This window comes from Sinocyclocheilus grahami, unplaced genomic scaffold (genome assembly GCF_001515645.1).
Source record: "Sinocyclocheilus grahami isolate Dianchi unplaced genomic scaffold, SAMN03320097.WGS_v1.1 scaffold312.1, whole genome shotgun sequence".
Taxonomy (NCBI): Eukaryota; Metazoa; Chordata; class Actinopteri; order Cypriniformes; family Cyprinidae; genus Sinocyclocheilus; species Sinocyclocheilus grahami.
This window is the reverse complement of record NW_015505491.1, coordinates 857,595-879,855: the sequence shown is the minus strand read 5'-3', so window position 1 is coordinate 879,855 and position 22,261 is coordinate 857,595. Positions and strand designations below refer to the sequence as shown.

The 22,261-nt window shown below is 36.4% G+C and overlaps 2 protein-coding genes across 2 annotated transcripts in view; both read left to right on the top strand.

The window, feature by feature from the left end:
* LOC107601768 (metabotropic glutamate receptor 6-like) overlaps positions 1-5,800 on the top strand; it is a 58,860-nt gene extending 53,060 nt beyond the window's left edge. The window contains exon 12 of the mRNA XM_016294057.1: positions 5,243-5,800. The gene's annotated coding sequence lies outside the window, so the exon portion shown is untranslated. The remainder of the gene's footprint in view (positions 1-5,242) is intronic.
* A 3,503-nt stretch (positions 5,801-9,303) lies between these two features.
* LOC107601749 (ubiquitin carboxyl-terminal hydrolase 11-like) lies at positions 9,304-22,009 on the top strand. Its single transcript, XM_016294035.1, has 17 exons — positions 9,304-9,525; positions 10,148-10,257; positions 11,073-11,203; positions 11,326-11,443; positions 11,695-11,765; positions 12,909-13,133; positions 13,474-13,557; positions 13,729-13,823; positions 14,300-14,506; positions 15,029-15,126; positions 15,615-16,082; positions 16,316-16,386; positions 17,371-17,483; positions 17,681-17,830; positions 18,526-18,641; positions 18,742-18,830; positions 20,552-22,009. The coding sequence occupies exons 1-17, from the start codon at positions 9,416-9,418 to the stop codon at positions 20,714-20,716; spliced, it is 2,421 nt and encodes an 806-aa protein (XP_016149521.1). The 5' UTR covers positions 9,304-9,415; the 3' UTR covers positions 20,717-22,009.
* The last annotated feature ends 252 nt before the right edge of the window (positions 22,010-22,261 follow it).

Sequence of the window (22,261 nt, the reverse complement as noted above, 5' to 3'; positions counted from 1 at the left end):
TCTTCAAAACATGGCGGCGGCGGTGGCAGCAACAATAAAGTTACGCCTTCTTTCTTTGCGTGAACATTTGGGTGGCATTATGCAAATCTTCCCACATCTTAACGTAGACATGTGGGGGCGTGTTAGAATGAGGCGTTTTAGGAGGGCGTGGACCAGTCTTAACTTTTATAAAGAATATCTCTTTGGGTTTGAGATTTTAGTGGATCTTATCTATTCACGAACAGTTTGTAACAGTCCAAAGAGAAAGGAAAACTTGAAATTGCATCATATGACCCCTTTAATATAATCAATCAGCTGGGAAAGTATAGTGATATTTATTAAATATGTTTACTTAATGGTTTGATCAAACCTCTAGCCTTAAGCATTAAACTTTTGCATGTAACTTGTCCCACACCAAGTTATGAGCATAAAGGATGCTTAATGATTGATTAAATGGACAAATAAATCTCATGGTCTTCCATTTAAGAAGATATGTGAACTATATTTAGAGGCCATAATATCATAGGCACTTGATTGTGGGCTTGTGGGATTGTGACTTGCATGGCCAGTAAGAAACAACCCAGCAATCAACCAGAAAACCCACTAAAAATCACACAGAACAACACAGTGACAACCACCATCAACACTCCAGCACTGTGATAGTTTTGCGTTGACAAAATGTAAAAATATAGTTTATCCTTGCCATTGTTATCCTACTACGATTGCAAAGAGTGGTTATAATAGTGAATCACTTACGTATATCGTACGTCATCTGCCTGAAGCACAATTTTGATAGTATTCCCATACTGCTATCAAAAATGCCTATTATAACTGCCGTCTATTGATGCAACCGTGAGAAGACTGTATTTGCCTTCACTAGAAAATACTGCATTCATGGGAAATGCGGCCGAAACCCTTCAGGACTTGAGTAATAAAGAAATAACACCCACATCCACCACAAGAAGCATTCAAGTGTGTGTTTTTGTCAAAGGACCATTCAGCAGCGTGACATAAAAACAGCACGGATCTATTCAGAGGAGACACACTAGATCTGATGGCACATCTTGCTTTCTCTCCCGATCTGTCATTCGTGGGCGTTGCTTACAAGAGGAAGTTGTTAAGAGAGATAAACAACATGTCAGCAAGTCACACTTTTCACATCCAGAAGCCATTTCACTTTCACTTTGTCATACAACATTTTAGTTGTTGCTTGACCTTTTGTGCCCATATCTATCTATCTATCTATCTATCTATCTATCTATCTATCTATCTATCTATCTATTAATTTGTTCATTCATTTGTTTGTTCGTTTTATCTATCGTTCCTTCATTTTATCCATCATCCATCCATCCATCTTTCGTTCGTTCGTTTATTCGTTTATTTGTTTGTTTTATCTATCGTTCCTTCATTTTATCTATCTATCTATCTATCTATCTATCTATCTATCTATTCATTTGTTCATTCATTTGTTTGTTCGTTTTATCTATCGTTCCTTCATTTTATCCATCATCCATCCATCCATCTTTCGTTCGTTCGTTTATTCATTTATTTGTTTGTTTTATCTATCGTTCCTTCATTTTATCTATCTATCTATCTATCTATCTATCTATCTATCTATCTATCTATCTATCTATCTATCTATCTATCTATCTCGTCCGTCCGTCCATCATTTGTTCATTCGTTTGCTTTATCTATCGTTCCTTAATATCTATCTATCTCGTCCGTCCGTCCATCATTTGTTCATTCGTTTGCTTTATCTATCGTTCCTTCATTTTATCCATCTATCTATCTATCTATCTATCTATCTATCGTTCGTTCGTTCGTTCGTTTGTTCATTCGTTTATTTGTTTGCTTTATCTATCGTTCTTTCATTTTATCCATCCATCTATCCATCCATCCATCCATCTATCGTTTGTTCATTCATTTACTTGTTCGCTTTATCTATCGTTCTTTCATTTTATCCATCCATCCATCGTTTGTTCATTCATTTATTTGTTCACTTTATCTATCGTTCCTTCATTTTATCCATCCATCCATCCATCTGTTCATCTGACATCCATCCATCCATCGTTTGTTCATTCGTTTATTTGTTTGCTTTATCTATCGTTCCTTCATTTTATCCATCCATCCATCCATCTGTTCATCTGCCATCCATCCATCCATCGTTTGTTCATTCATTTATTTGTTCACTTTATCTATCGTTCCTTCATTTTATCCGTCCGTCCGTCCATCCATCCATCCATCTATCGTTTGTTCATTTGTTTATTTGTTTGCTTTATCTATCGTTCCTTCATTTTGTCCATTCATCATCCATCCATCCATCTATCGTTTGTTCATTCGTTTATTTGTTCGCTTTATCTATCGTTCTTTCATTTTATCCATCCATCCATCCATCCATCGTTTGTTCATTCATTTATTTGTTCACTTTATCTATCGTTCCTTCATTTTATCCATCCATCCATCCGTTCATCTGACCATCCATCCATCGTTTGTTAATTTGTTTGCTTTATTTATCGTTCCTTCATTTTATCCGTCCGTCCATCCATCCATCCATCTATCGTTTGTTCATTTGTTTATTTGCTCGCTTTATCTATCGTTCCTTCATTTTGTCCATCCATTATCCATCCATCCATCTATCGTTTGTTCATTTGTTTATTTGCTCGCTTTATCTATCGTTCCTTCATTTTGTCCATCCATTATCCATCCATCCATCTATCGTTTGTTCATTCGTTTATTTGTTCACTTTATCTATCGTTCTTTCATTTTATCCATCCATCCATCCATCGTTTGTTCATTTATTTATTTGTTCGCTTTATCTATCGTTCCTTCATTTTGTCCATCCATCATCCATCCATCCATCGTTTGTTCATTCGTTTATTTGTTTGCTTTATCTATCGTTCTTTCATTTTATCCATCCATCCATCCATCCATTGTTTGTTCATTCATTTATTTGTTCACTTTATCTATCGTTCCTTCATTTTATCCATCCATCCATCCGTTCATCTGACCATCCATCCATCCATCCATCCATCATTTGTTCATTTGTTTATTTGTTTGCTTTATCTATCGTTCCTTCATTTTATCCATCCGTCCATCCATCCACCCATCTATCGTTTGTTCATTCGTTTATTTGTTAGCTTTATCTATCGTTCCTTCATTTTATCCGTCCGTCCATCCATCTATCGTTTGTTCATTCGTTTATTTGTTTGCTTTATCTATCGTTCCTTCATTTTATCCATCCATCCATCCATCCATCCATCCGTCCGTTCGTTCATTTTATCAATCTATCGTTCGTTCATTTTATCTATCGTTCGTTCATTCATTTTATCTATCGTTCGTTCATTCTATCTATCGTTCATTCATTCTATCTATCTTTTTGTTCCTTTGTTCATTGTTTATCTATCTAGATCATGTGACACTGAAGACTGGAGTTATAGTTGCCGAAAATTTAGCCTTGCATCACTGGACTGAATTACATTTTTAAATATATTCAAACAACATATTATGAATGCAGCCTTGGTGATCAGAAAAGTATTCCATTACAGTTTTTTTACAATCATTTTTGCTCAAATAACAGAACATTCATGTCATTTTTCAAAACTCTAGACACAAAGCTCAAAACAAGTCATTATTTGTAACAGGCTATCCAATGTTCAAAACTTTGCATATTGCGTTCATAAGTTTAAAGAAGCCTTTCATTTGCAGATCCATTGGTTTAAAAAACGAATTTATTATGAAATATCATAGGAACATTACTTTAGATCACCCACACACAAGATACCCAGAGTTTCACTGTGTAGTTTTTAGTACAATTATTAAATATAGCTGTTCAAAACACATGATGCATCTTTCATTATGGTTCTACACATTCATACAAAACTTGAAAAAATTATTGATGAAGTAATCAACTCACAACAGTTTTTTCAAAAAACTTTAAATAAGTAGGCATACAATAAAATGTCAACTCCTCGCTGCATTTCTATGTTTTTATCAACCCTGTCTTGTGGCTTTGGTCATTGGTTCTCATCCACATCATAATGGATGTTTTCATTAGCTAAACATCTTGGAAAAAAATCTTCTGGCATGGCAAATACAGGCCTGACATTGGTCTCCACCTTTGATGTCATTGCAGGCATCATCTATATAGCCTGGAGAAGAATGACTTGTTTGTGAGGGTGCCTATTGTAAACCTTCCACCTCCATGTGGAGAAAAATTCCTCAGTCGGGTTACAGTAAGGAAAGGGGAGTGTGGGGGTAGATAAACCGTGGATGTGCCTGAAACCATGATTGCTCTCAGTGCCATTGCGAGGAATTCTGGGCCCATTGCATTGATTTTGCTATGGGGTCCCCTCAAATTCACATTCAATGGAGGGGTGGTCAGGCCCCCCAGCGAACATCGTTCTGGGCCCCTCTCACCTGCTGGGCGCTCAACCTCTCCTCCATGTCATGGCCAGGGTAAAGCTTGCCTCATCCAAAAATATGAATGGTTTTCATCAGCTTCCAGCTCTAGCACCCTCTAAATTTACTGTAAGAAAAACAAATACTGATAACAATGATATAGAATAAATTTTTCTCCTAAGAACAGGCATCTTGAAACTGATCATACTCAGTTGCTTCACTTTCATAATCTAAACATTTAATATTGCTCATAATTTTCCATAAAAACTATGCCTCAAGAGTAATGAAACCGTTATGTAGCATTTTGAGCAGTTGTATTAGTTGATAGTTAGATAATTGTAAAGGAATGAATAGACACTCAATTCAGATGTAATGTATGAGTTGCATTTTGAAATAGGAATACTTTGATGTTAAGTTGTGTCATTTTGAACCAGTGATTTTAGTTCAGTGAACAAATGATCGTGTATGTACCATGTGTATTGTATCCAAGCATTTGGAAAAAGTGTTGTGTTTTGAAAAATGTTGTGAATTGTGTGTCTAAGTTTTGAAAAATGACATGAAGGTTCTGTTATTAGTGCAAAAATGATTGTAAAAAAACTGTAAATAGATGGCCATAAATAGTGAAATATACTTTTTTGCAGGTGTAGTTACAGTGTCTTCCAGCAGAGGTTAACAGAATCATGCTAGCCAGGCAATCTTTGCTGGTTGGTTTGGGGCTATTTTATGTTTTCTTGCAGACAGTTTGCCTCTACTTTGATGTACAATCTTTGTAGCATCCCTTTAAAACGCATGTGAAGTACAACCTACTTTTTTGCTGAGTGTTGCTGAGTATCTCATATTCACAGATCTGTCTTTGTACTTACAGGTGACCCTTGGAACAGCTGTCTGGATCTCAAATCACTGAGGAACAGAGTCAAAGGGGGAGTTTTGCTGTGTTGTATTTTGTGATGCCAGGTGAGGACGTTAATAAAGCCGATGTTACTGACTGTGAAGCACAAACTGCTAACACTGCGAACAGAAATTCTTTATTGAGCATCTTTGTCGAACACTTGAAACGCTTCATAGATAGAATGTGCCCAAAAGCCTTTCTCATCCAAAGGATTTTTGCGGATCGCACAATGCAATTTGGAAAAATCTCTTTTTGTCCCATTTTTACCTCAGAAAAAGTATTGTGTGGTTATTTTATTGAAGTTTTAGCATGAGACATTTAAAACAGTGCAACTTTGGACATGCTAAGAAGAAAAAACTTAATGAAAGACCACCAGATAAATTTGATAAAAATACAGATCCTGACTGACCCTGAAGAACAACTCTCCTCACCTTTAACCGTACAGCAAAGTCACTGCTTTGTCAGCTCATAACACACGATTTTATTTTAGATTGTAAGCTCAAATATTGAAGTAGACACTATTTTAAGCCAGTTGTGTATTTGATAGCTTTGTGCATCTTATCTATTTATTTAAATGATTCTAACTAGGTGTTATTAATTAGCTCTTTTATTTATTTATTTATTTGTATTTTTTGAAATAATATATTTATTTATTTAATGCTGATGATTGATCTCCTTGGCCAAAGACATGTTGGTGCTTTTATAAAGAAACCTGTAGAATTAAATATCAATTCAGCATCCAGAGTGCACCATGTTAAAGATCAATGTACAGTTTAACTTGTTTAACATTGTAAATAGAGGAATCTGCAGAAGGTTTAATGGATGTATTATTTTGTGTTTTGAGCGAGTTATTTTGTGTCTGATTGAGAATATGCATGGGAAACTCTATCTGAAAAGTCTTACTGTGTTACATGAGTAACATGACTGCTGTGTTTTGCTCACATCACATTAAAGAAATGTAGTTTATGTCTTTGCTATTTTTTACATTAGTGATTTAGGATGTCCATGTATTCTGCTGAGTTCATAATGCTTAAGAAAATGCAACACAACACGGCTGTGTCTATGAAGATGTCATATTTGAAGCAGTATTGATGTTGAATGGTACAATCGATAATAGAAAGAGCAAAGCAATCAATTGTAATTAAACAGATTGCTGATGGTCAGAATGCTTTGCCAGAATAATTCCTACATGAAATAACAACAGTGGGACGCTGTGCTGTGAATAAAACTAATTGTTTTCTGAATATTTCTTAGTTCAGTGTTTCTGTTCTCAAAAAATCATTCAATAAAACCCTACAGCAAGATGTTTGATACATAGAAACTAGATATATAAAATATATATGGTTGTGTGGGCTTTCCACGCATGCCTGAGAACAAAATACGTAAATCTTTTAATAACATCAAGACCTGTTGTTTTCTTTGCTCATATCATTGTTTTAAGCATTCATAATGTTTTCTATATGCTTAATTATATTATTTACTTATATACTTGTATTAAGTATATGTATCATTACTTACATACAGCCATTTTATTTTAAACCAATATTCTGTTATTTTTTTTAAAATGGAACGCAAAACGAGAATCCATATGCAAATGATCTATTTCATGAAATCTTAATGGAATCAGTCTCATACAGTTCTCAAGTTCAACTCCCTGATTCACTGACTCACAATTTTAGTTGCAGCTCACAGTGAATAATAATACAATGATGTACAAAATCAGAAGATTCACTGCACAAATCATATGGAATACTTTTACGTCGCATGATACCTTTGTGCTATGCTAATGCATTCTAACACGTCCAAGTTCTCATGTATTTTGCACGCACTGCTATTGCATTGTTACATGCAATGCACAAACCACTTTACTTGGGTATAAATATGAATGTGTATTAAAGAGAATCATTCTGTCCCTATTTACATAAGTGCTCAAATAATGCGTGACAGTATGTAGGTGAAAAACACATAATGGGCCGGAAAAGATGGTGGAGATTTTTCTTTTTTACAACATATGATCTCTTTTTCTCTATGTTGACAACAGAGGAACCATTAGGCCATTGCCAGCACAGTTTACTCACAGTCTGTACGCCTTAACACTAAACCTAGATGACAGACGTGTGCGCTGGAGGTGAAGAAATTACGACATCTGATGATGGGGCAATAGGAGTCTAAACACAGGGCTGCAACAGAGAGACTGAAAGGCTCGCCAGAGTGAACATCGCACATCAATCAGCCGTCAGTCAGAAATATGGAATTATGACAATGACACATTTGCCAGCCTAAAGATGCAGGGGCCACGAGAAGTTCAGGAAATAGAATCAAATAATTGAAATGACATATTTTCAATGTATTAAAAAAGAGACTCTGGGCATGTGTGTTCTCAAAGCCATAACGGTGCCTGTCTAGTCATCCATGTTTTGTCTATCACTTTAAAGTCGTCACCACCTTCAGGAAGAAAATAACTAAATTCCAAGCACTGCAGCCTCTAGAACATGAGCTTTGTCAGCTTATATTTATTAGTTTGCATTGTTTTGAATAAAGATCATTAAAAAATCTCTTAGGTATCAAGGCAAATTTGAACAGTGCTTGTGCCCACACTGACAACCAAAATGTTATGCTACAAGATTAATCAGATTAGTTCAAAGGTCCTTTATTGATCAATAAATCAATCAATTGCTGGGTGACTTAAGTCAGTGGTTCCTAACCTTGGTCCTTGAGGCACCCCAACTCTGCACATTTTGCATGTCTTCTCTGACACCAATTTCAGGTCTTGGAGTCTCTACTAATGAGCTGATGACCTGAATCAGGTGTGTTTGATTAAGGAGACATGCAAAATGTGCAGTGTTGGGGTGCCTCCAGGACCAGGGTTGGGAACCACTGATTTAAGTGACTCGAGTCACTAGTGCAGGGGTGCCCAAATTCGGTCCTGGAGGGCCGGTGTCCTGCAGAGTTTAGCTCCAACTTGCCTCAACACACCTGCCTTCAAGTTTCTAGTATGCCTAGTAAGAGCTTGATTAGCTGGTTCAGGTGTGTTTAATTGGGGTTGGAGCTAAACTCTTCAGGACACCGGCCCTCCAGGACTGAGTTTGGGCACCCCTGCACTAGTGTCTGTGTATTTTTGTCAAACACTGCCATCTTGAGCCAAATGCATAGTCCTACAGCCAAAACTTTAGGTTACTTGCATAACCTAACACCCATTCTCTGATAACAAGAATGAAGAAATTAGGTCATTTGAATGCTTTTTATTTATCTATATTAGTAATAGCTGAATGCATAACATGTAGCACTGTAAATTTTTCGCTGTCAAATTCAATGTCCATTTTAAAGGTTTAAGTGTTGGAATATTATCGTGACATACTGTAGCCTACTACTACTAATTTAGTATAAATGAGTTTTAGCTGATTTATGGGGACATTTTTCAGCATTTTACAATAATAATAGTTAATAGTTAAATTAATTAATTAAATGCGAAAATGTATATATTTTAGTCAATGCAAAATAAATGTATAAATAAATATAATATATATAATTGTATAAATGTAATATTATCTATATTAGCTGAATTTATATAGTAATGCATAACATGCTGCACTGAAAATACTGCCCATTTCCAGTGTTGAATATAATATTTAGATCTTGATGTAATAATAATAATAATAATAGTCATCATCATCATCATCATCAGTTTTAGCTGATTTATGGGACATTTTACATTTAATAGTAAAACGTTTCAGCAATAGTAGTTAAATAAATTATGGAAAAATTATTAATGTATACATTTGTATTTATATATTCATAATAATGAATCTGTAAATATAATCGGTATATATAAACGTAGTATAAATAACTAAATACATAAATAAAATCGCATTTTGCTGAATTAAATTGCAGAATTAAATAAAAAAAATTAAATGAAATGTTTAGGATACATTTGATTAAAGTGGGAATATATTGGTCATATCGTTTTGGATTTATTTTGCAGATTTGATCGAACAACTCTCTCCCATCACACACGCCCTCTCGTCGTACGCCACGCCCCTCTCTCGCAGGGCGGAAGTTGTCATTCTAACCGCTTCCTACTTCCTGCGTCAAAACATTCCGGTGTGTCTATGCGGCTTTAACGGCGCTTTTCGGATTTTATGAGTGATTATGGCTGCGAACAGCAGCACCGGCTCGGCTACGGAGCCTCCGGGACTAGAGACCCAGTGGCGGGAGATCGACAACCTGAACCAGCAGCAGCTACGGGCCGGAGACAGCTGGTGAGAGAAACTTCAGCCTTAATAACAAACAAACAAACATTCAGTAAACAACAACAACAACTACAACACACATAAAGCATTGACAGAACTCTGTCAAACTTATAACGCTCTGGAGTTTGTGCGGTTCGAGGGTCTTCAGGTTCTCCAGGTTTAGTAGCAGCCATGCCAATGTGATAGAGAGTTAAATGATTCAGATATCAAATAAAAGAAGGAAACTAACATACAGGTCAGTTTTCAGGCCTAATAGAGCGGGTTTCCTGGTTAACAGCTTCCTTGGTGTCATTATGTTTTGACAGCTTGCTTGTCTTGCCAGATTCTAACATCAGCAACTCTACCCGCTTTAAACTCTTTCATTTCTTTTCATTTACATAAAGCAAATGTGCACATAACCTAGTTTTATTGTGTCTAAGTCATTAATGCACTTGTTTTAAGTTTCACTTCCATCTCTAGAAGGTGTGTCAGTCTGTTATGGGAAAGTTACTTTCGGTTTGTGTTTGTTCCTTGGACAGGAAAGGCAGAACTGCTGTAATTCCTTCTCATCCTTAAAGGCAAATGACAAGTGTTTGGTGTCTTAATCCATGTCTGACACTGGATGTGACAGGTGCATGTGTCTGTATTGCAGGTATTTGTTGGACAAAAGATGGTATGATCAGTGGAAAGAGTATGTACACGCCGGGGACCAAAATTCTTCCTCCTATCCCGGGAAAATTGATAACACTGAGCTCTATGAAGGTAAGTGCTGCTATTCTGTGTGATGTTACACACAAGATCCCATAGTAGCACCATGAAGTGTTTAATGTCTCATTCTCTGCAGATCTGTTCCCTTAAAGGAGTAGTTCACTTCAAAATAAAAAAAATTGCTGAAAAGTTACTCGCCCTCAAGCCATCCAAGATTAAGTTTGTTTCTTCAATGAAACAGATTTAGAGAAATAAAGTTTTATGTCACTCACTCACAAACGGATCTTCTGCAGTGAATGGGTGCCGTCAGAATGAGAGTCCAAACAGCCGATAAAAACATCACGATACTCCACAAGTAATCCAGTCCACCAGTTAACATTTTGTGAAGTTAAAAGATGCATGTTTGTAAGAAACAAATCCATCATTAATGCATCTTCTGGCCAGAATATGAGTCCATAATCCATAGTAATGCTTCAAAGTTATTGTATAGAGGACTTGTATTTTAGCTGGAAGCAACGGTTTAAGGTTAAAAATACCGTAATGATGAATTTGCTTCTTACACTCAGTTTTTTTGCTTCACAATATGTTTATTGATGCACTGAAGTCATGTGGATTATTGTGATGTTTTTATCAGCTGTTTGGAATCTCATTCTGACGGCACCCATTCACTGCAGAGGATCCATTGGTGAGCAAGTGATGTAATGCTGCATTTCTCCAAATCTGTTCTGATGAAGAAACAAACTCCTCATCATCTTGAACGGCCTGAGGGTGAGAGAATTTTCAGCAAATGTTAATTTTTGGGTGAACTATTCCTTTAATAAATATGGAGGTAGAAGATGTTTTGAAATACTTTGTATGGCTTTCTGTAGATCTGGATTCCTATCATCTGAAAGAGAGGCTGTCGGAGAATGAGGACTTTGTCCTGGTCCCTGCAGAAGCCTGGCATAAACTTTTGGCATGGTATGACATGATGGACGATCAACCTCCTTTGGAGAGAAAGGTAGTGTTAACCAGATTGTTGACTTTTCTTTCTATTAAAATGAAATGAGATGTTAAGTTCAGAATAGGCAGTGTTTGTCATTAATTGAAAATGGTGTGAAATCATCTTCTTTCTCTTTGCAGGTTGTTGATCTTCCCAGCACTGTTAAAGTAGAGGTCTACCCTGTGGAGATCTACCTCTGTCTTTCTAGCAACATGGAGAGTACTGTATCTGCATGCTTCAGTCGAGCAGACAAGATACGTGAGTACAGGCTGTTAATGGATGGAAAAAGTATTTGGACACTTAAAAATGTCTGATTAAAGATACAATCTCACTGTGCTTTCTGCATGTAAAATCACTGCAATGAATATCGGGACTAGGGCTTCTGTTTTAAATAACGCTTCCGAAATAACAAGTAAAAATAAATTCCAGTCCACTTTCCAGCAACACTGTAAAACTATGTATCTTTGAAGTTTGCATTCTTTGTACTAAGCTCAGTTTGTGATGTTTAGATCCTCTAATAATGTGTATGTCCTGTTCGCTATACAAATTCATGGAATGCACTACCGTTCAAAAGTTTAGGGTCAGTCAAATTTTTGAACGAAGTCTGTTATGTTCTTCGCGGGCTGCATTTGTTTAATGAAAAATACACAAAAACAGTAATATTGTGAAATAATATTAAAATAAAATAAAAATAACTTTTCTATTTGAATATGTTTTAAAATGTAATTTATTCCTGTGATGCTCAATGTCACATTTAAAAATAATTCTAATATGCTGATTTGCATATTTTTATTATTATTATTATTTTTTTTTTTAAGTACATTCATAATTTTTCTGGGTTCCTTGATGAAATAGATTCTTGTTATTTGAGAAATTCATTCATTTCTTTAAAATAAATAAATTAATATATAAAAAGAAAAAAAATCATACTGACCCCAAACTCATGAACAGTAGTGTATGTTATGAAGTGTATGTCTTTTAAGTTAGAACACACACACACACGCTATAGTACACGAAGAATTACTCTTGTAATGTCATGACATATTTATCAGCGTCACATATCACTTTATCGATAGTTCATTTTTAAAATGCTGTTGTCACTCTTGTTTACAACCAAACTGAGTAAATGTGAAATAAAAGTAATAAATGCTTTGTGACACTAGTGAAGCATGCTTATTTTTAATGATTTTATTTTATGGAATAATTAATTTTTATTATTTCATAATTACATTTCCATGGTTAATTAGTCATTATTAATTGTCTAAGTTTTTTCAGAATTGTTTGATTAAAAAGCTTTTTTTTTTTTTATCAGCATTAACAATATTTTAGTCTTTACTAACACTCTTTATCAATTTAACATATCCTTGCTGAATAAAAGTATTTTATTTAAACATACTTTTGGTTGGTAGTGTATATTGTTACAAAAGATTTCTATTTTGAATAAATGTTGTTCTTTTTCATTTTTGAATCATCAAATTATAACAAATAAGCTTATTATTATTATTTTATTTGATCTTTTTTTTAATTGCATTCTATTTTATATTATGGAAAGTTGTTATTCGTATAGATGTTTCAAAATATCTACTGATTAATTTATCAACCAGTTTTTCCAGCTTAGTCTCTGTTAAATGCACTATTGGCCAACCTTTTAAGTGTAACAATATTTATCCACAACAAAACAAAGTGTTACTATGGGAATCACATTTCTATTTGCGTATTGCAGGAAGTTGCTGAGGAAGCATGGCGCAACCATTTGCGGCGGAACGATTCGGTCATCGTCGACACATTCCACGGGTTGTTTAAGTCGACGCTGGTGTGTCCCGAATGCAACAAGGTCTCTGTGACCTTCGACCCCTTCTGCTACTTGAGCGTGCCCTTACCTGTTAGTAAGGAGAGGGTCATGGAGGTGTTCTATGTATCGCTGGATCCCACGGCCAAACCCACCCAGGTTTGTATTATATCATATACTGAAAAAAAACTGCAAAATACCAAAATGCTCAGTCACTTTTGGCAGGAAAAGCAGCATATGTGCAGCATGACAGACATGCTCATTATGAGTGAGCCCATGCTATGAGTTTGGCAGATGTGAATGATGTAGCACTGCCGGTTTGTAAACAGGAAGACAGCTGGTGGTGTGTGATGATGTCATCAGAACCAGTTTTGCTTAGGGCAAAGTAGTCTGACAGATCTGTTGAACAAAGTTTAGTAAGGATTCAGTAAAACCACTGCTTTACTGTGAGTTTTGTTTGTCCTGATGGCTGATGAATGTGTCTGTCTTCCCTCTGCAGTATCGTCTGATTGTACCTAAAGCTGGCCAAGTGATTGATTTGTGCACTGCCCTCTCTCAGGCAACAGGCATCCCTCCCAACCAGGTTCGAACAAGCATTTTAACCACTGAAACACTGGCAAATTGTGTTTACAAATTACTTATGGCTATAATCTTGGTTAGGTTAATGCTATGACCCTGTATCCATTTTAAGTTTGATTTACTACTGACAAATGTTGTATTTGTTCTGGGCTAATAAATGATCTGCTCTTCACAGATGGCTGTGGCTGATGTTTTCAATCACCGCTTCTACAGGATTTACCAGGCTGACGAATCCTTAAGCTGTATATTGGACCGGGATGATATATTTGTGTAAGATAGAACTAATCTGAGTAAACGGCTTTAATTGTACAGACATGCCAACACACAAATATACAGTTTTTATTAAGCCTGATTCATTAAGTTTTTTTTATTATTATTATATTATATATTCATATAAAAATTCCTTTTTCTTTTTTTAAATTGTTGTTAGTGCCTGACTTTTCCAAGCCTTTAGCTTTTAATATTTTTTATTTCCTTTCAAAATATAATTCATAATATGATATATATTTATATAAAATTATATATACAGTACATATTCTTTTTTTTCAGTTGTTGTTAGTGTCTGACTTTTCCAAGCCTTTAAGATTTTTTGATTTCATTTCATATAATGCAGTTTATTTTCAAAATCAAATTGATAGTGCATTAAGTTCCTCTTTTAAGAAAAGAAAACTAAAACAAAATGTATCAAAGCTGCATCTTGAGACAGTCGGCTGGGTCTAAATGTGTTTTGTGGTGTGTTGCTGCAGGTATCAGCTGAGCAGTGGTTGTGTGGGTCAGGAAGGTGAGGAGGTGGTTATGGCCATCTATATGCGTGAACGCTCCCATTACAGAGATTACGGCTCGGGAAGCAACAGCTATAGCACTTCCCTGTTCGGTCACCCGCTGCTGATATCTGTGCCACGCGCCCAGTGCACACGGGAAGATCTCTACCAGCTCCTCCTGAAAAGACTGGCGTAAGTCTAATCAGTCATGCATGTTTGTCACAAGCTAGTTTTCATTAAATATTGGGATTGTTTAGTTTTGAATATGTTGTACATTTCATTTTTTATGTGTTTTTGTTATAAAAGGGAAACACATACAATGACCATTATGGCATTAGTTCTACAATAAAACAAAAATATTAATATTAATATGGCTATAAAATTGTTACCAGCAGCTATGTATGCCATTAGTCCTGGAATCAAAATTCATTCATTATACAGAATACAGATGCTTTGTACTTATGCATTTTTAACAGCATTGTATTGATTATTAAAACAATTTGTACATATTTTAGTAGATGCATTCAATTATAAGTTTCTTTGTATAAATCTGGTAACTAACTGCTTCATGTAACTTCTGTGGTCATATGCTGTCATTGTGCATTTTTATTTCAGTACCACTGTTTTTTGGGTGCATAAATCTGTCGTGATCTGTTTTTTTTAAGGCCAAAGTTGGGTTGCCATTCATATGTGTCATAATTGTGTCCTGCACAGGCGATATGTCCGTCCCCTAGACCCTTCAGAAGAAGTAGAGGAGGAAGAAGAAGATGAGGAAGAGTTGTACAAGGCTCAGACCAATGGAGTTAGTGATGGTATGACTTTTTTATTTTAAAGGACATTTATACTTTTATTCTGCAAGGATGCATTACATTAATTAAAGGTGACGGTAAAGTCATTTATAATGTTACAAAATATTTCTATTTCAAATAAATGCTGATCTTTTTAATTTTCTATTCATCAAAGAATTTGAATAAAAATGGCACTGTTTCCACAAAAATATTACGTTTTAAAGTTTCTTAATAAAATGTTTCTTGATCAGTATATTAGAATAATTTCTGAAGGATAATGTGACACTGAAGACTGGAGTAACGATGCTGAAAATTCACAGGAATAAATTACATTTTTAGATATATTTAAATAAAAACAGTTATTTTAAATGGTCATAATATTTCACATTACTGTTATTCTACTGTATTTTTTATCAAATAAATACAGTTTTGATGAGTATAAGAGACTTCTTTCAAAAACTTTAAATGACCCCAAACATTTTGTGTACAAACAATGATTCATTTCTGAACAGATGAGGGCGAGGAAGACTCTGAGGAGGCAGGGCCATCCAAGAAAGAGGAAGAGACTCAAAAAAGCGGCCAGGCCGAAGAGCAGAACAACTGCCAATCAGAAGCCAGCCCGAGCAGTGAGGGGGAGGAGAGAGCTGAGGAGGAGGAGTCGAGCAGCGAACCGGACCGGGGCAGCAGTACCGAGGAGGGCCAATCAGCAAGCGGCAGCACTGACACCAACTCCCAAGATGCCACTGACGGGGACCAAAGTGCTGGCGTGGAACCTTCGGGAAAGGAGGAAGAGGACGAAGATGAGGACGAGGAAGAAGAAGAGGAGGCCGCATCTTGTGCTCAGGCAAACAAGAGGCTTCCGGGAAGACGGCGCTACACTGAGAGGCAGAAAAAAGCCCTCTTTACCATTCAGGCGGTGAACTCTAATGGCACCACGGAGCGAGGGATGGGAGAGGCAGACGGTGGCTTCTCTTTCAGCTGTGAGTACATACTAATGAGAAACTCAATTTATTACAGACACTTCTGATGCTTTTGTACAACTTCAGGGTCATGTGCACACAAGCGAGGGTCATAACAAATTGAGATTGCTTGTCTTTTATCTCTCCGGCTGCTCAATTCGCATCTTTTCATAGTCATGGTATCTTTTAACTCCGAGTGTTCATAAGTATAAATGTTCCTGCTCTTAATGGCATGACTCACTGTTTCTGTTTAGCTCAGCCATACATCGCCATCGACTGGGACCCTGACATGAAGAAAAAGTACTACAATGAGAATGAAGCCGAGGTAAGATTGCTAATGAACTCTTTGATCCTTAAAAATGCTTTTCGTCTGTTGTTGCACTAGGAAATGAATGCAATCTCTCATACAAGGCTCAATCCAGTCTATTCCATTAGAAGTTTTGTGTCATGCTCATTTTAAAGTATTGCTCCTATTGCAGTGATGCGTCTGTATTACATCACCGCAGTCAATTTAAGTCACCTTCACTTGTGTAGTGCTTTATACAATACAGATTGTTTCAAAGCAACTTCACAGTAATGCACAGGAAAATAACAGAAGTGATGAAATGCAAATTCTGCTGTAAAGCATTTCTATAAAGACAATAGTGTGTCATTATTCAGCTGTGGTCAGTTCAGTGTTGATTCAGTTCAATAACGGTGTAAAGCTGCTCAGTTGTGAAACAAGTTCAGTTTAGCTATAAGAAGCTCTACAGAAGGCATAGTGTCGTTATCCAGATCGAGTCAGTTCAATTGATTCAGTTCAGTTAAATAACAGTATCATTCATTAATTATGAAACTAATTCAATTCAGCTTTACAGCAGCTCTACAGAAGACAATATTTTCATTATTCTGCTTAATTCAGTTAAAGTTTTGTTCTTATCCGATAATGTCAGTGCAGTAAAATCAATAACATTACTAAATATTAGGTGTTTTAAACCAGCACTGAAGCTTTTCTTTCTCAATTTATTGTTCTTTAGCAACACAGCACCAGAGTTTATTATGTACATAAATATAAACACACATGCTTAAATTTGACAAAATCTTGTGCTCACCAGTCAGGAACCACTGGTCTGCTATCACAAGTGATTTTTTTAAAGCTTTTTAATATGCAAAATATTCTTAAATGCAGTATTAATTTGATCATTTAATTGAATAAATATCCAAATCCATTATTTCTGTAATCTTTTGTTATAGAACTTAACCTTGAGTCTTTTCGAGCTATGCAAACTGCAGCATTTCTGTTGCAAACGTGTTTTTTATGTTTATGCAGAAATATATAAAGCATCAGAGCATGGATGTCCCTCACCAGCAAATCACAGTGCAGCTGCAGGAATGTATAGAGCTCTTTACCACGGTAGAGACACTGGAAGAGGAAAACCCTTGGTAATGTCTACTACTACAAAGATTCTAGCCTTTTATTCCAGTCTATCCTTCATACGCATGAAGAAAGAGAAACCTTTTGTGTTTGTTGGCTAATTTAGAGCCATAACCATCTGTTTCATAATTCCTAGTGGTGTATTTAAAGAACTGGATTGCTTCCTCCGCACATGTAACTCAGTGTTTGTTTATGTGGTCTGTAGGTATTGTCCAACATGTAAAAAGCATCAGCTTGCCACTAAGAAATTGGATCTGTGGTCTTTGCCTGAGGTTCTTATCATCCATTTAAAGCGCTTCTCCTACACAAAATACTCTCGAGAGAAACTGGATACCATCGTGGAGTTCCCCCTGCGGTAAGATGAAGACATACATACACTAGTGTTAAAAAATTTGGGTTGGTAACATTTTTACATGTTTTTGAAAGAAGTCTCTTATGCTCACCAAGGTTATATTTATTTAATGAAAAATAGAGTAAAAACAGTAATACTGTGAAATATAATTACAATTTAATATAACTTTTCTATTTGAATATATTGTCAAATGTAATGTGTGTGTGATGCAAAGCTGAATTTTCAGTATCATTACTTTAGTGTCACATGATCATTCAGTAATCATTCTTATATGCCGATTTGCTGCTTAAGAAACATTTCTGATTATTATTGAAAACAGTTGTGTTATTTAATATTTTTGTGGATACCATGATACATTTTTTCAAGAATTGTTAATATATAGTAAATTAAATATAACCGCAATTATTTGAAATGGACATCTTTTATAATATTGTAAATCTTTACTGTAATTTGTGATCAGTTTATTGTGTCCTTGCTGAATAAAATTTGTAATGTCTTTCAAAAAAGAAAATGGTAGTGTGCAATTATAAATGCTTTTATTTATTTATTTATTTATTTTATTTATTACAATATTTAAATCGATGGGCAACCTTTATATTTTTTTCTTTCAATGGTTGATACTCAGACTATTACATTTTCATGTGGTTCGTGTGTTGTTATTGCTCTGGTGAAAAGCAGCTCTCTTTCTCTGACTGCAGGGATCTAGACTTCTCAGGTTTCCTCCTAAAGAAGACAGTGAACAGTACTGAACCTCCCTGTAGATATGACCTGATCTCCGTGTCCAACCACTACGGCGGACTCCGAGATGGACACTGTATGCATCAGTCTTCTTAGCCTTCATTAAACAGCATTTCTCTTTTGATTAGTGACAATAACATTGCACAAACATTTTCCTTTTTCCTCCTTCTTTCTAGATACTAGTTATGCCCGGAACAAGGACAACGGTCAGTGGTATTACTTTGACGACAGCAAGGTGACCTATGCAAGGGAGGAACAAATAGTGGTGAGATTAATGCACATTTCCGTGGTGTGCTTTATCAACATGAAATCAAAATAGACTTTTTATGTTTTTTATAAAATTTCCTTGGTGTTGCCGCACATGATTCATCAGTGCACGCTCTTCTAAAATGAAATGTTTGTTTTTCCTTAAAATGCAATAACTTTCTCAACCTCTGAAATAACTGGGCCACATGTGTCAAAGACTTATCTGTTTAAAATGATGTCCACAAGAAATGGTCATATCAGTGGAGAGTGTTTTATTCTACATAAACTCATGGTGGTTGCCAGATTGAGATCATGTGATGTCCAGGCATAATTTGAGAATTGGGAATTGACTATAATATCATTGAAAATACAATTCATAAGTTTACTATATAGTGCTATAGTGGAGATTTACGAAAGTACGTCTAAACAAACCAAACAATTTAATAAGCACAATATGGGGTCAGTATGTTTTTTTTTCAAGACATTAAAGGTGCAATAGGTGATTGTCTTCAGAAACATTTTTTGTTATGCTGGTTGAAAGTCTCTTCACATCCCGATAGCGATCATTAAGTTAAGTGGTCTAAATGTATTTGTCTGTATTTATATATTCTGTGGAAGCCGTAGGATCAAGAAATGTTTGTCCAATCAAAACGCTTGGTCCAAGCATTTTAATATGCTTTCCTACCTGCCTGTCAACGTATGTATTAGCATACCTCTGCGCACCCTGTTCGTGCAGACAGGATACATCATCAGCGTGTTCACGCACACTGTGCAGACAGAGCGAGGATGGCAGGCAAACATCAACAACCCGATCTTCCTTCCTGGTATTGTAGTACTTTTAAAGTTTTCTCACCGGTGAATGACACATGATGTAGCCCAGCGATTAATCCAGTCCTCGCGCCAGCTCGTTAGAAGTGAGCTACGTCCATGAACTGTGTTCCGATCTATATGAACCCTACACAGTGTTCACTGCTCCCTACTCCCTGAGCGGGGGAAATCCGTGGAAGTTTACTTCAATTCGGAACATGGGCTGGAATTGGAAACCTGATGTAGCCTATTGTAGTAATGTTGTCCCTGGTCTGTGAGCCTAAATACGTTTCTGGGGGCGTGGCTTTGGACTGCGATTGCAGGGAGGGTGGGACGTTCGCTTTCAGTGCTATCAGGCTAAAGTTAGCATTTTCCAAGATCTGAAACTCTAGATGGCACAGGCTGACGGGGTGTTAACGTAACTGATGGTATTCAGAGAGTTAAAAGACTTGGCACAAGCTGATTGGTTCATGCTGCATATGCAGCCATTGAGCTTACTGCCTTGCATTTATATGGCTGGCTAGCATTCTCTTGAGATTCCAGCAGCGCGCTTTCAGAGTTCTCTGAAACCCTCCGCCTTTCCCAGCTCCACCTGTGTAGATCTGCTACGGGGTTATTTTAACATTCATATTAATAAGAAATGTTTCTAAGAATGATTTCTGAAGGATCATGTGACACTTAAGACTGGAGTCACAAGAATAAATGACATTTTAAAATGTATTTGAATAGAAAACAGTGATTTGAAATTGTAATAATATTTCTTTTTTTACTGTATTATTTGATCAAATAAATGCAGCCTTGGTAAGCATGACATACTTTTCAAAAACATGAAAAAAAAACTTGCCGAACTCAAACTTTTGAATGGTATTGTAAATACAATAGGTTTGTCAGTCACTGGTCACTGTAATGTTTACTCTCCCTCTATTCCTGTAGACCAGTGCCGCCTACCTCCTGTTCTACCAGCGCCAAGACAAGATCCGCCAGCCCAGCGTCCCTCCACCCATCCCCTCCTCCAGCCAGCCCGAGAACCACGTCTCATCCCAGACCCACGATGGCATGGATGGAGCCTCTTCCTGTGTCAGCATGGAGACGGACTGATTTCTGTCCATTTCTGTTATCTTTTCTCGCATACTGCCGATCATCTTAATCAACAGAAACTTGAACCTCCGCCTCTGCTCTGACTCCGACAGGAAGTGCGAGGCAGGGGCACCTCTCTCAGGCTGGTGCACGAGCATCATGGGGTGGGAATGTAAATTTATGTGTTTTTTTGTTTCTGTATGACAAACTCAAGGAAACGGGTTAGGCTGGTAGCGGCGGATTCAGAGATCGCGCACTGATTTGTCTGTGGCGCTTCAGTGACGATGAGAATTCGGAGAATGAGGTTTGCGCCGCAGTTCCATCATCACCGACGTGTTCTTTATTTTTTCCTGAGCTAGCTCAGCTGCTGTCCACAGTGGTGATGTTTGATCTGAACGTACAACCTTCAGCTGCACTGTTTGGCATCATGAATCAGTTTATTCCATCTCATTGTTTCAAGCACCGACATTCATCATGGGCGCTTTCAGCAGGGATGGTTGAGGTTTCTCATATCAGGGATGTCATGTTCAGAAATCCTGCTTCAGATTTCTGAGATCTTAGGTGGAGGTAAATGAGATATAGCTTTCTCTCCACTCACTCGTGAACTATTTATTTTCGTAATTGCTAGATGCTAATGTGGAGTGAGAGATTGTAATTCTAAAGAGCGGCTTCTAAAGATCTTCCATTTTTATTTTCATTCTTGTAACTATTTTTTTTTCCGTCTGTCGTGAGGTCTGGGAAAAGCCACTCTGTTGCGGGACACAAACGGAGGCCTGTTTTCCAGTGAGAATTAGCTTTTTTATCTTAATCGCAAGGAAGTGCACAGCAAGATTTAAATATTACATTCTTTTTGACTATTTGCGTGCAATTTATAACGAACTCTTTGGAGCAATGAGAATATTTCAGCAAAGTGCTTTCTGGATAGAGCTCTTTACGTGATGATTTTTAAGGCACCTCTGTACAGTATTTTTGTATTGTAATAAATGTTGTATTATCTTTGATCATTTGGATCAGATGCTGGGAATGTGGGAGCTTTCATTTTATTTTGTTAATTATAGATTGAATATATAATTGTATACACATCTTTTGATATGAATAAATGCTGACTATAAAGTCGAGGTTAGATTGGACACATTTGGCTTCCATTTACATTGTTTTGGTGATCTCGGTTCATATTAACATTTCTCAGCTGCTCAGTGTTGTAATTCATTTGGCCCGCTGCGTAAAGATCTTATAGAAAATGCTTTTTCATTTGCACTTCCCATTAAGTGACTGCTTTATTGCATTCCTTAGATTTTAATGGACGCAGTTAATCGTCCTATGGTGTCATGCCAGTCTTATGCACACCCCTTCAAGTAAAGTGTAACCTGAGATTTATATAAATATATCACTGTATGTGAGTGGAGCACTTAATACCTTCAGTATGTTCTAATATAATAACACAAACCTGTCCAGAACAAAATACATCAAAAACAAAATGAAATATTTTTTTATTCGTAAAAGACATTTTCATGACATTTTAGCATTCCAAAATTCTGTTTGTATGAAAATGTCTATACATCATGA

Coding starts and splice junctions, on each gene's coding strand:
- LOC107601749 (XM_016294035.1), top strand. CDS start 9,416: ATGGCTGCGAACAGCAGCACCGGCTCGGCTACGGAGCCTCCGGGACTA. Junction 9,526..10,147: donor CTACGGGCCGGAGACAGCTG/GTGAGAGAAACT, acceptor TCTGTATTGCAG/GTATTTGTTGGACAAAAGAT. Junction 16,083..16,315: donor CGGTGGCTTCTCTTTCAGCT/GTGAGTACATAC, acceptor GTTTCTGTTTAG/CTCAGCCATACATCGCCATC.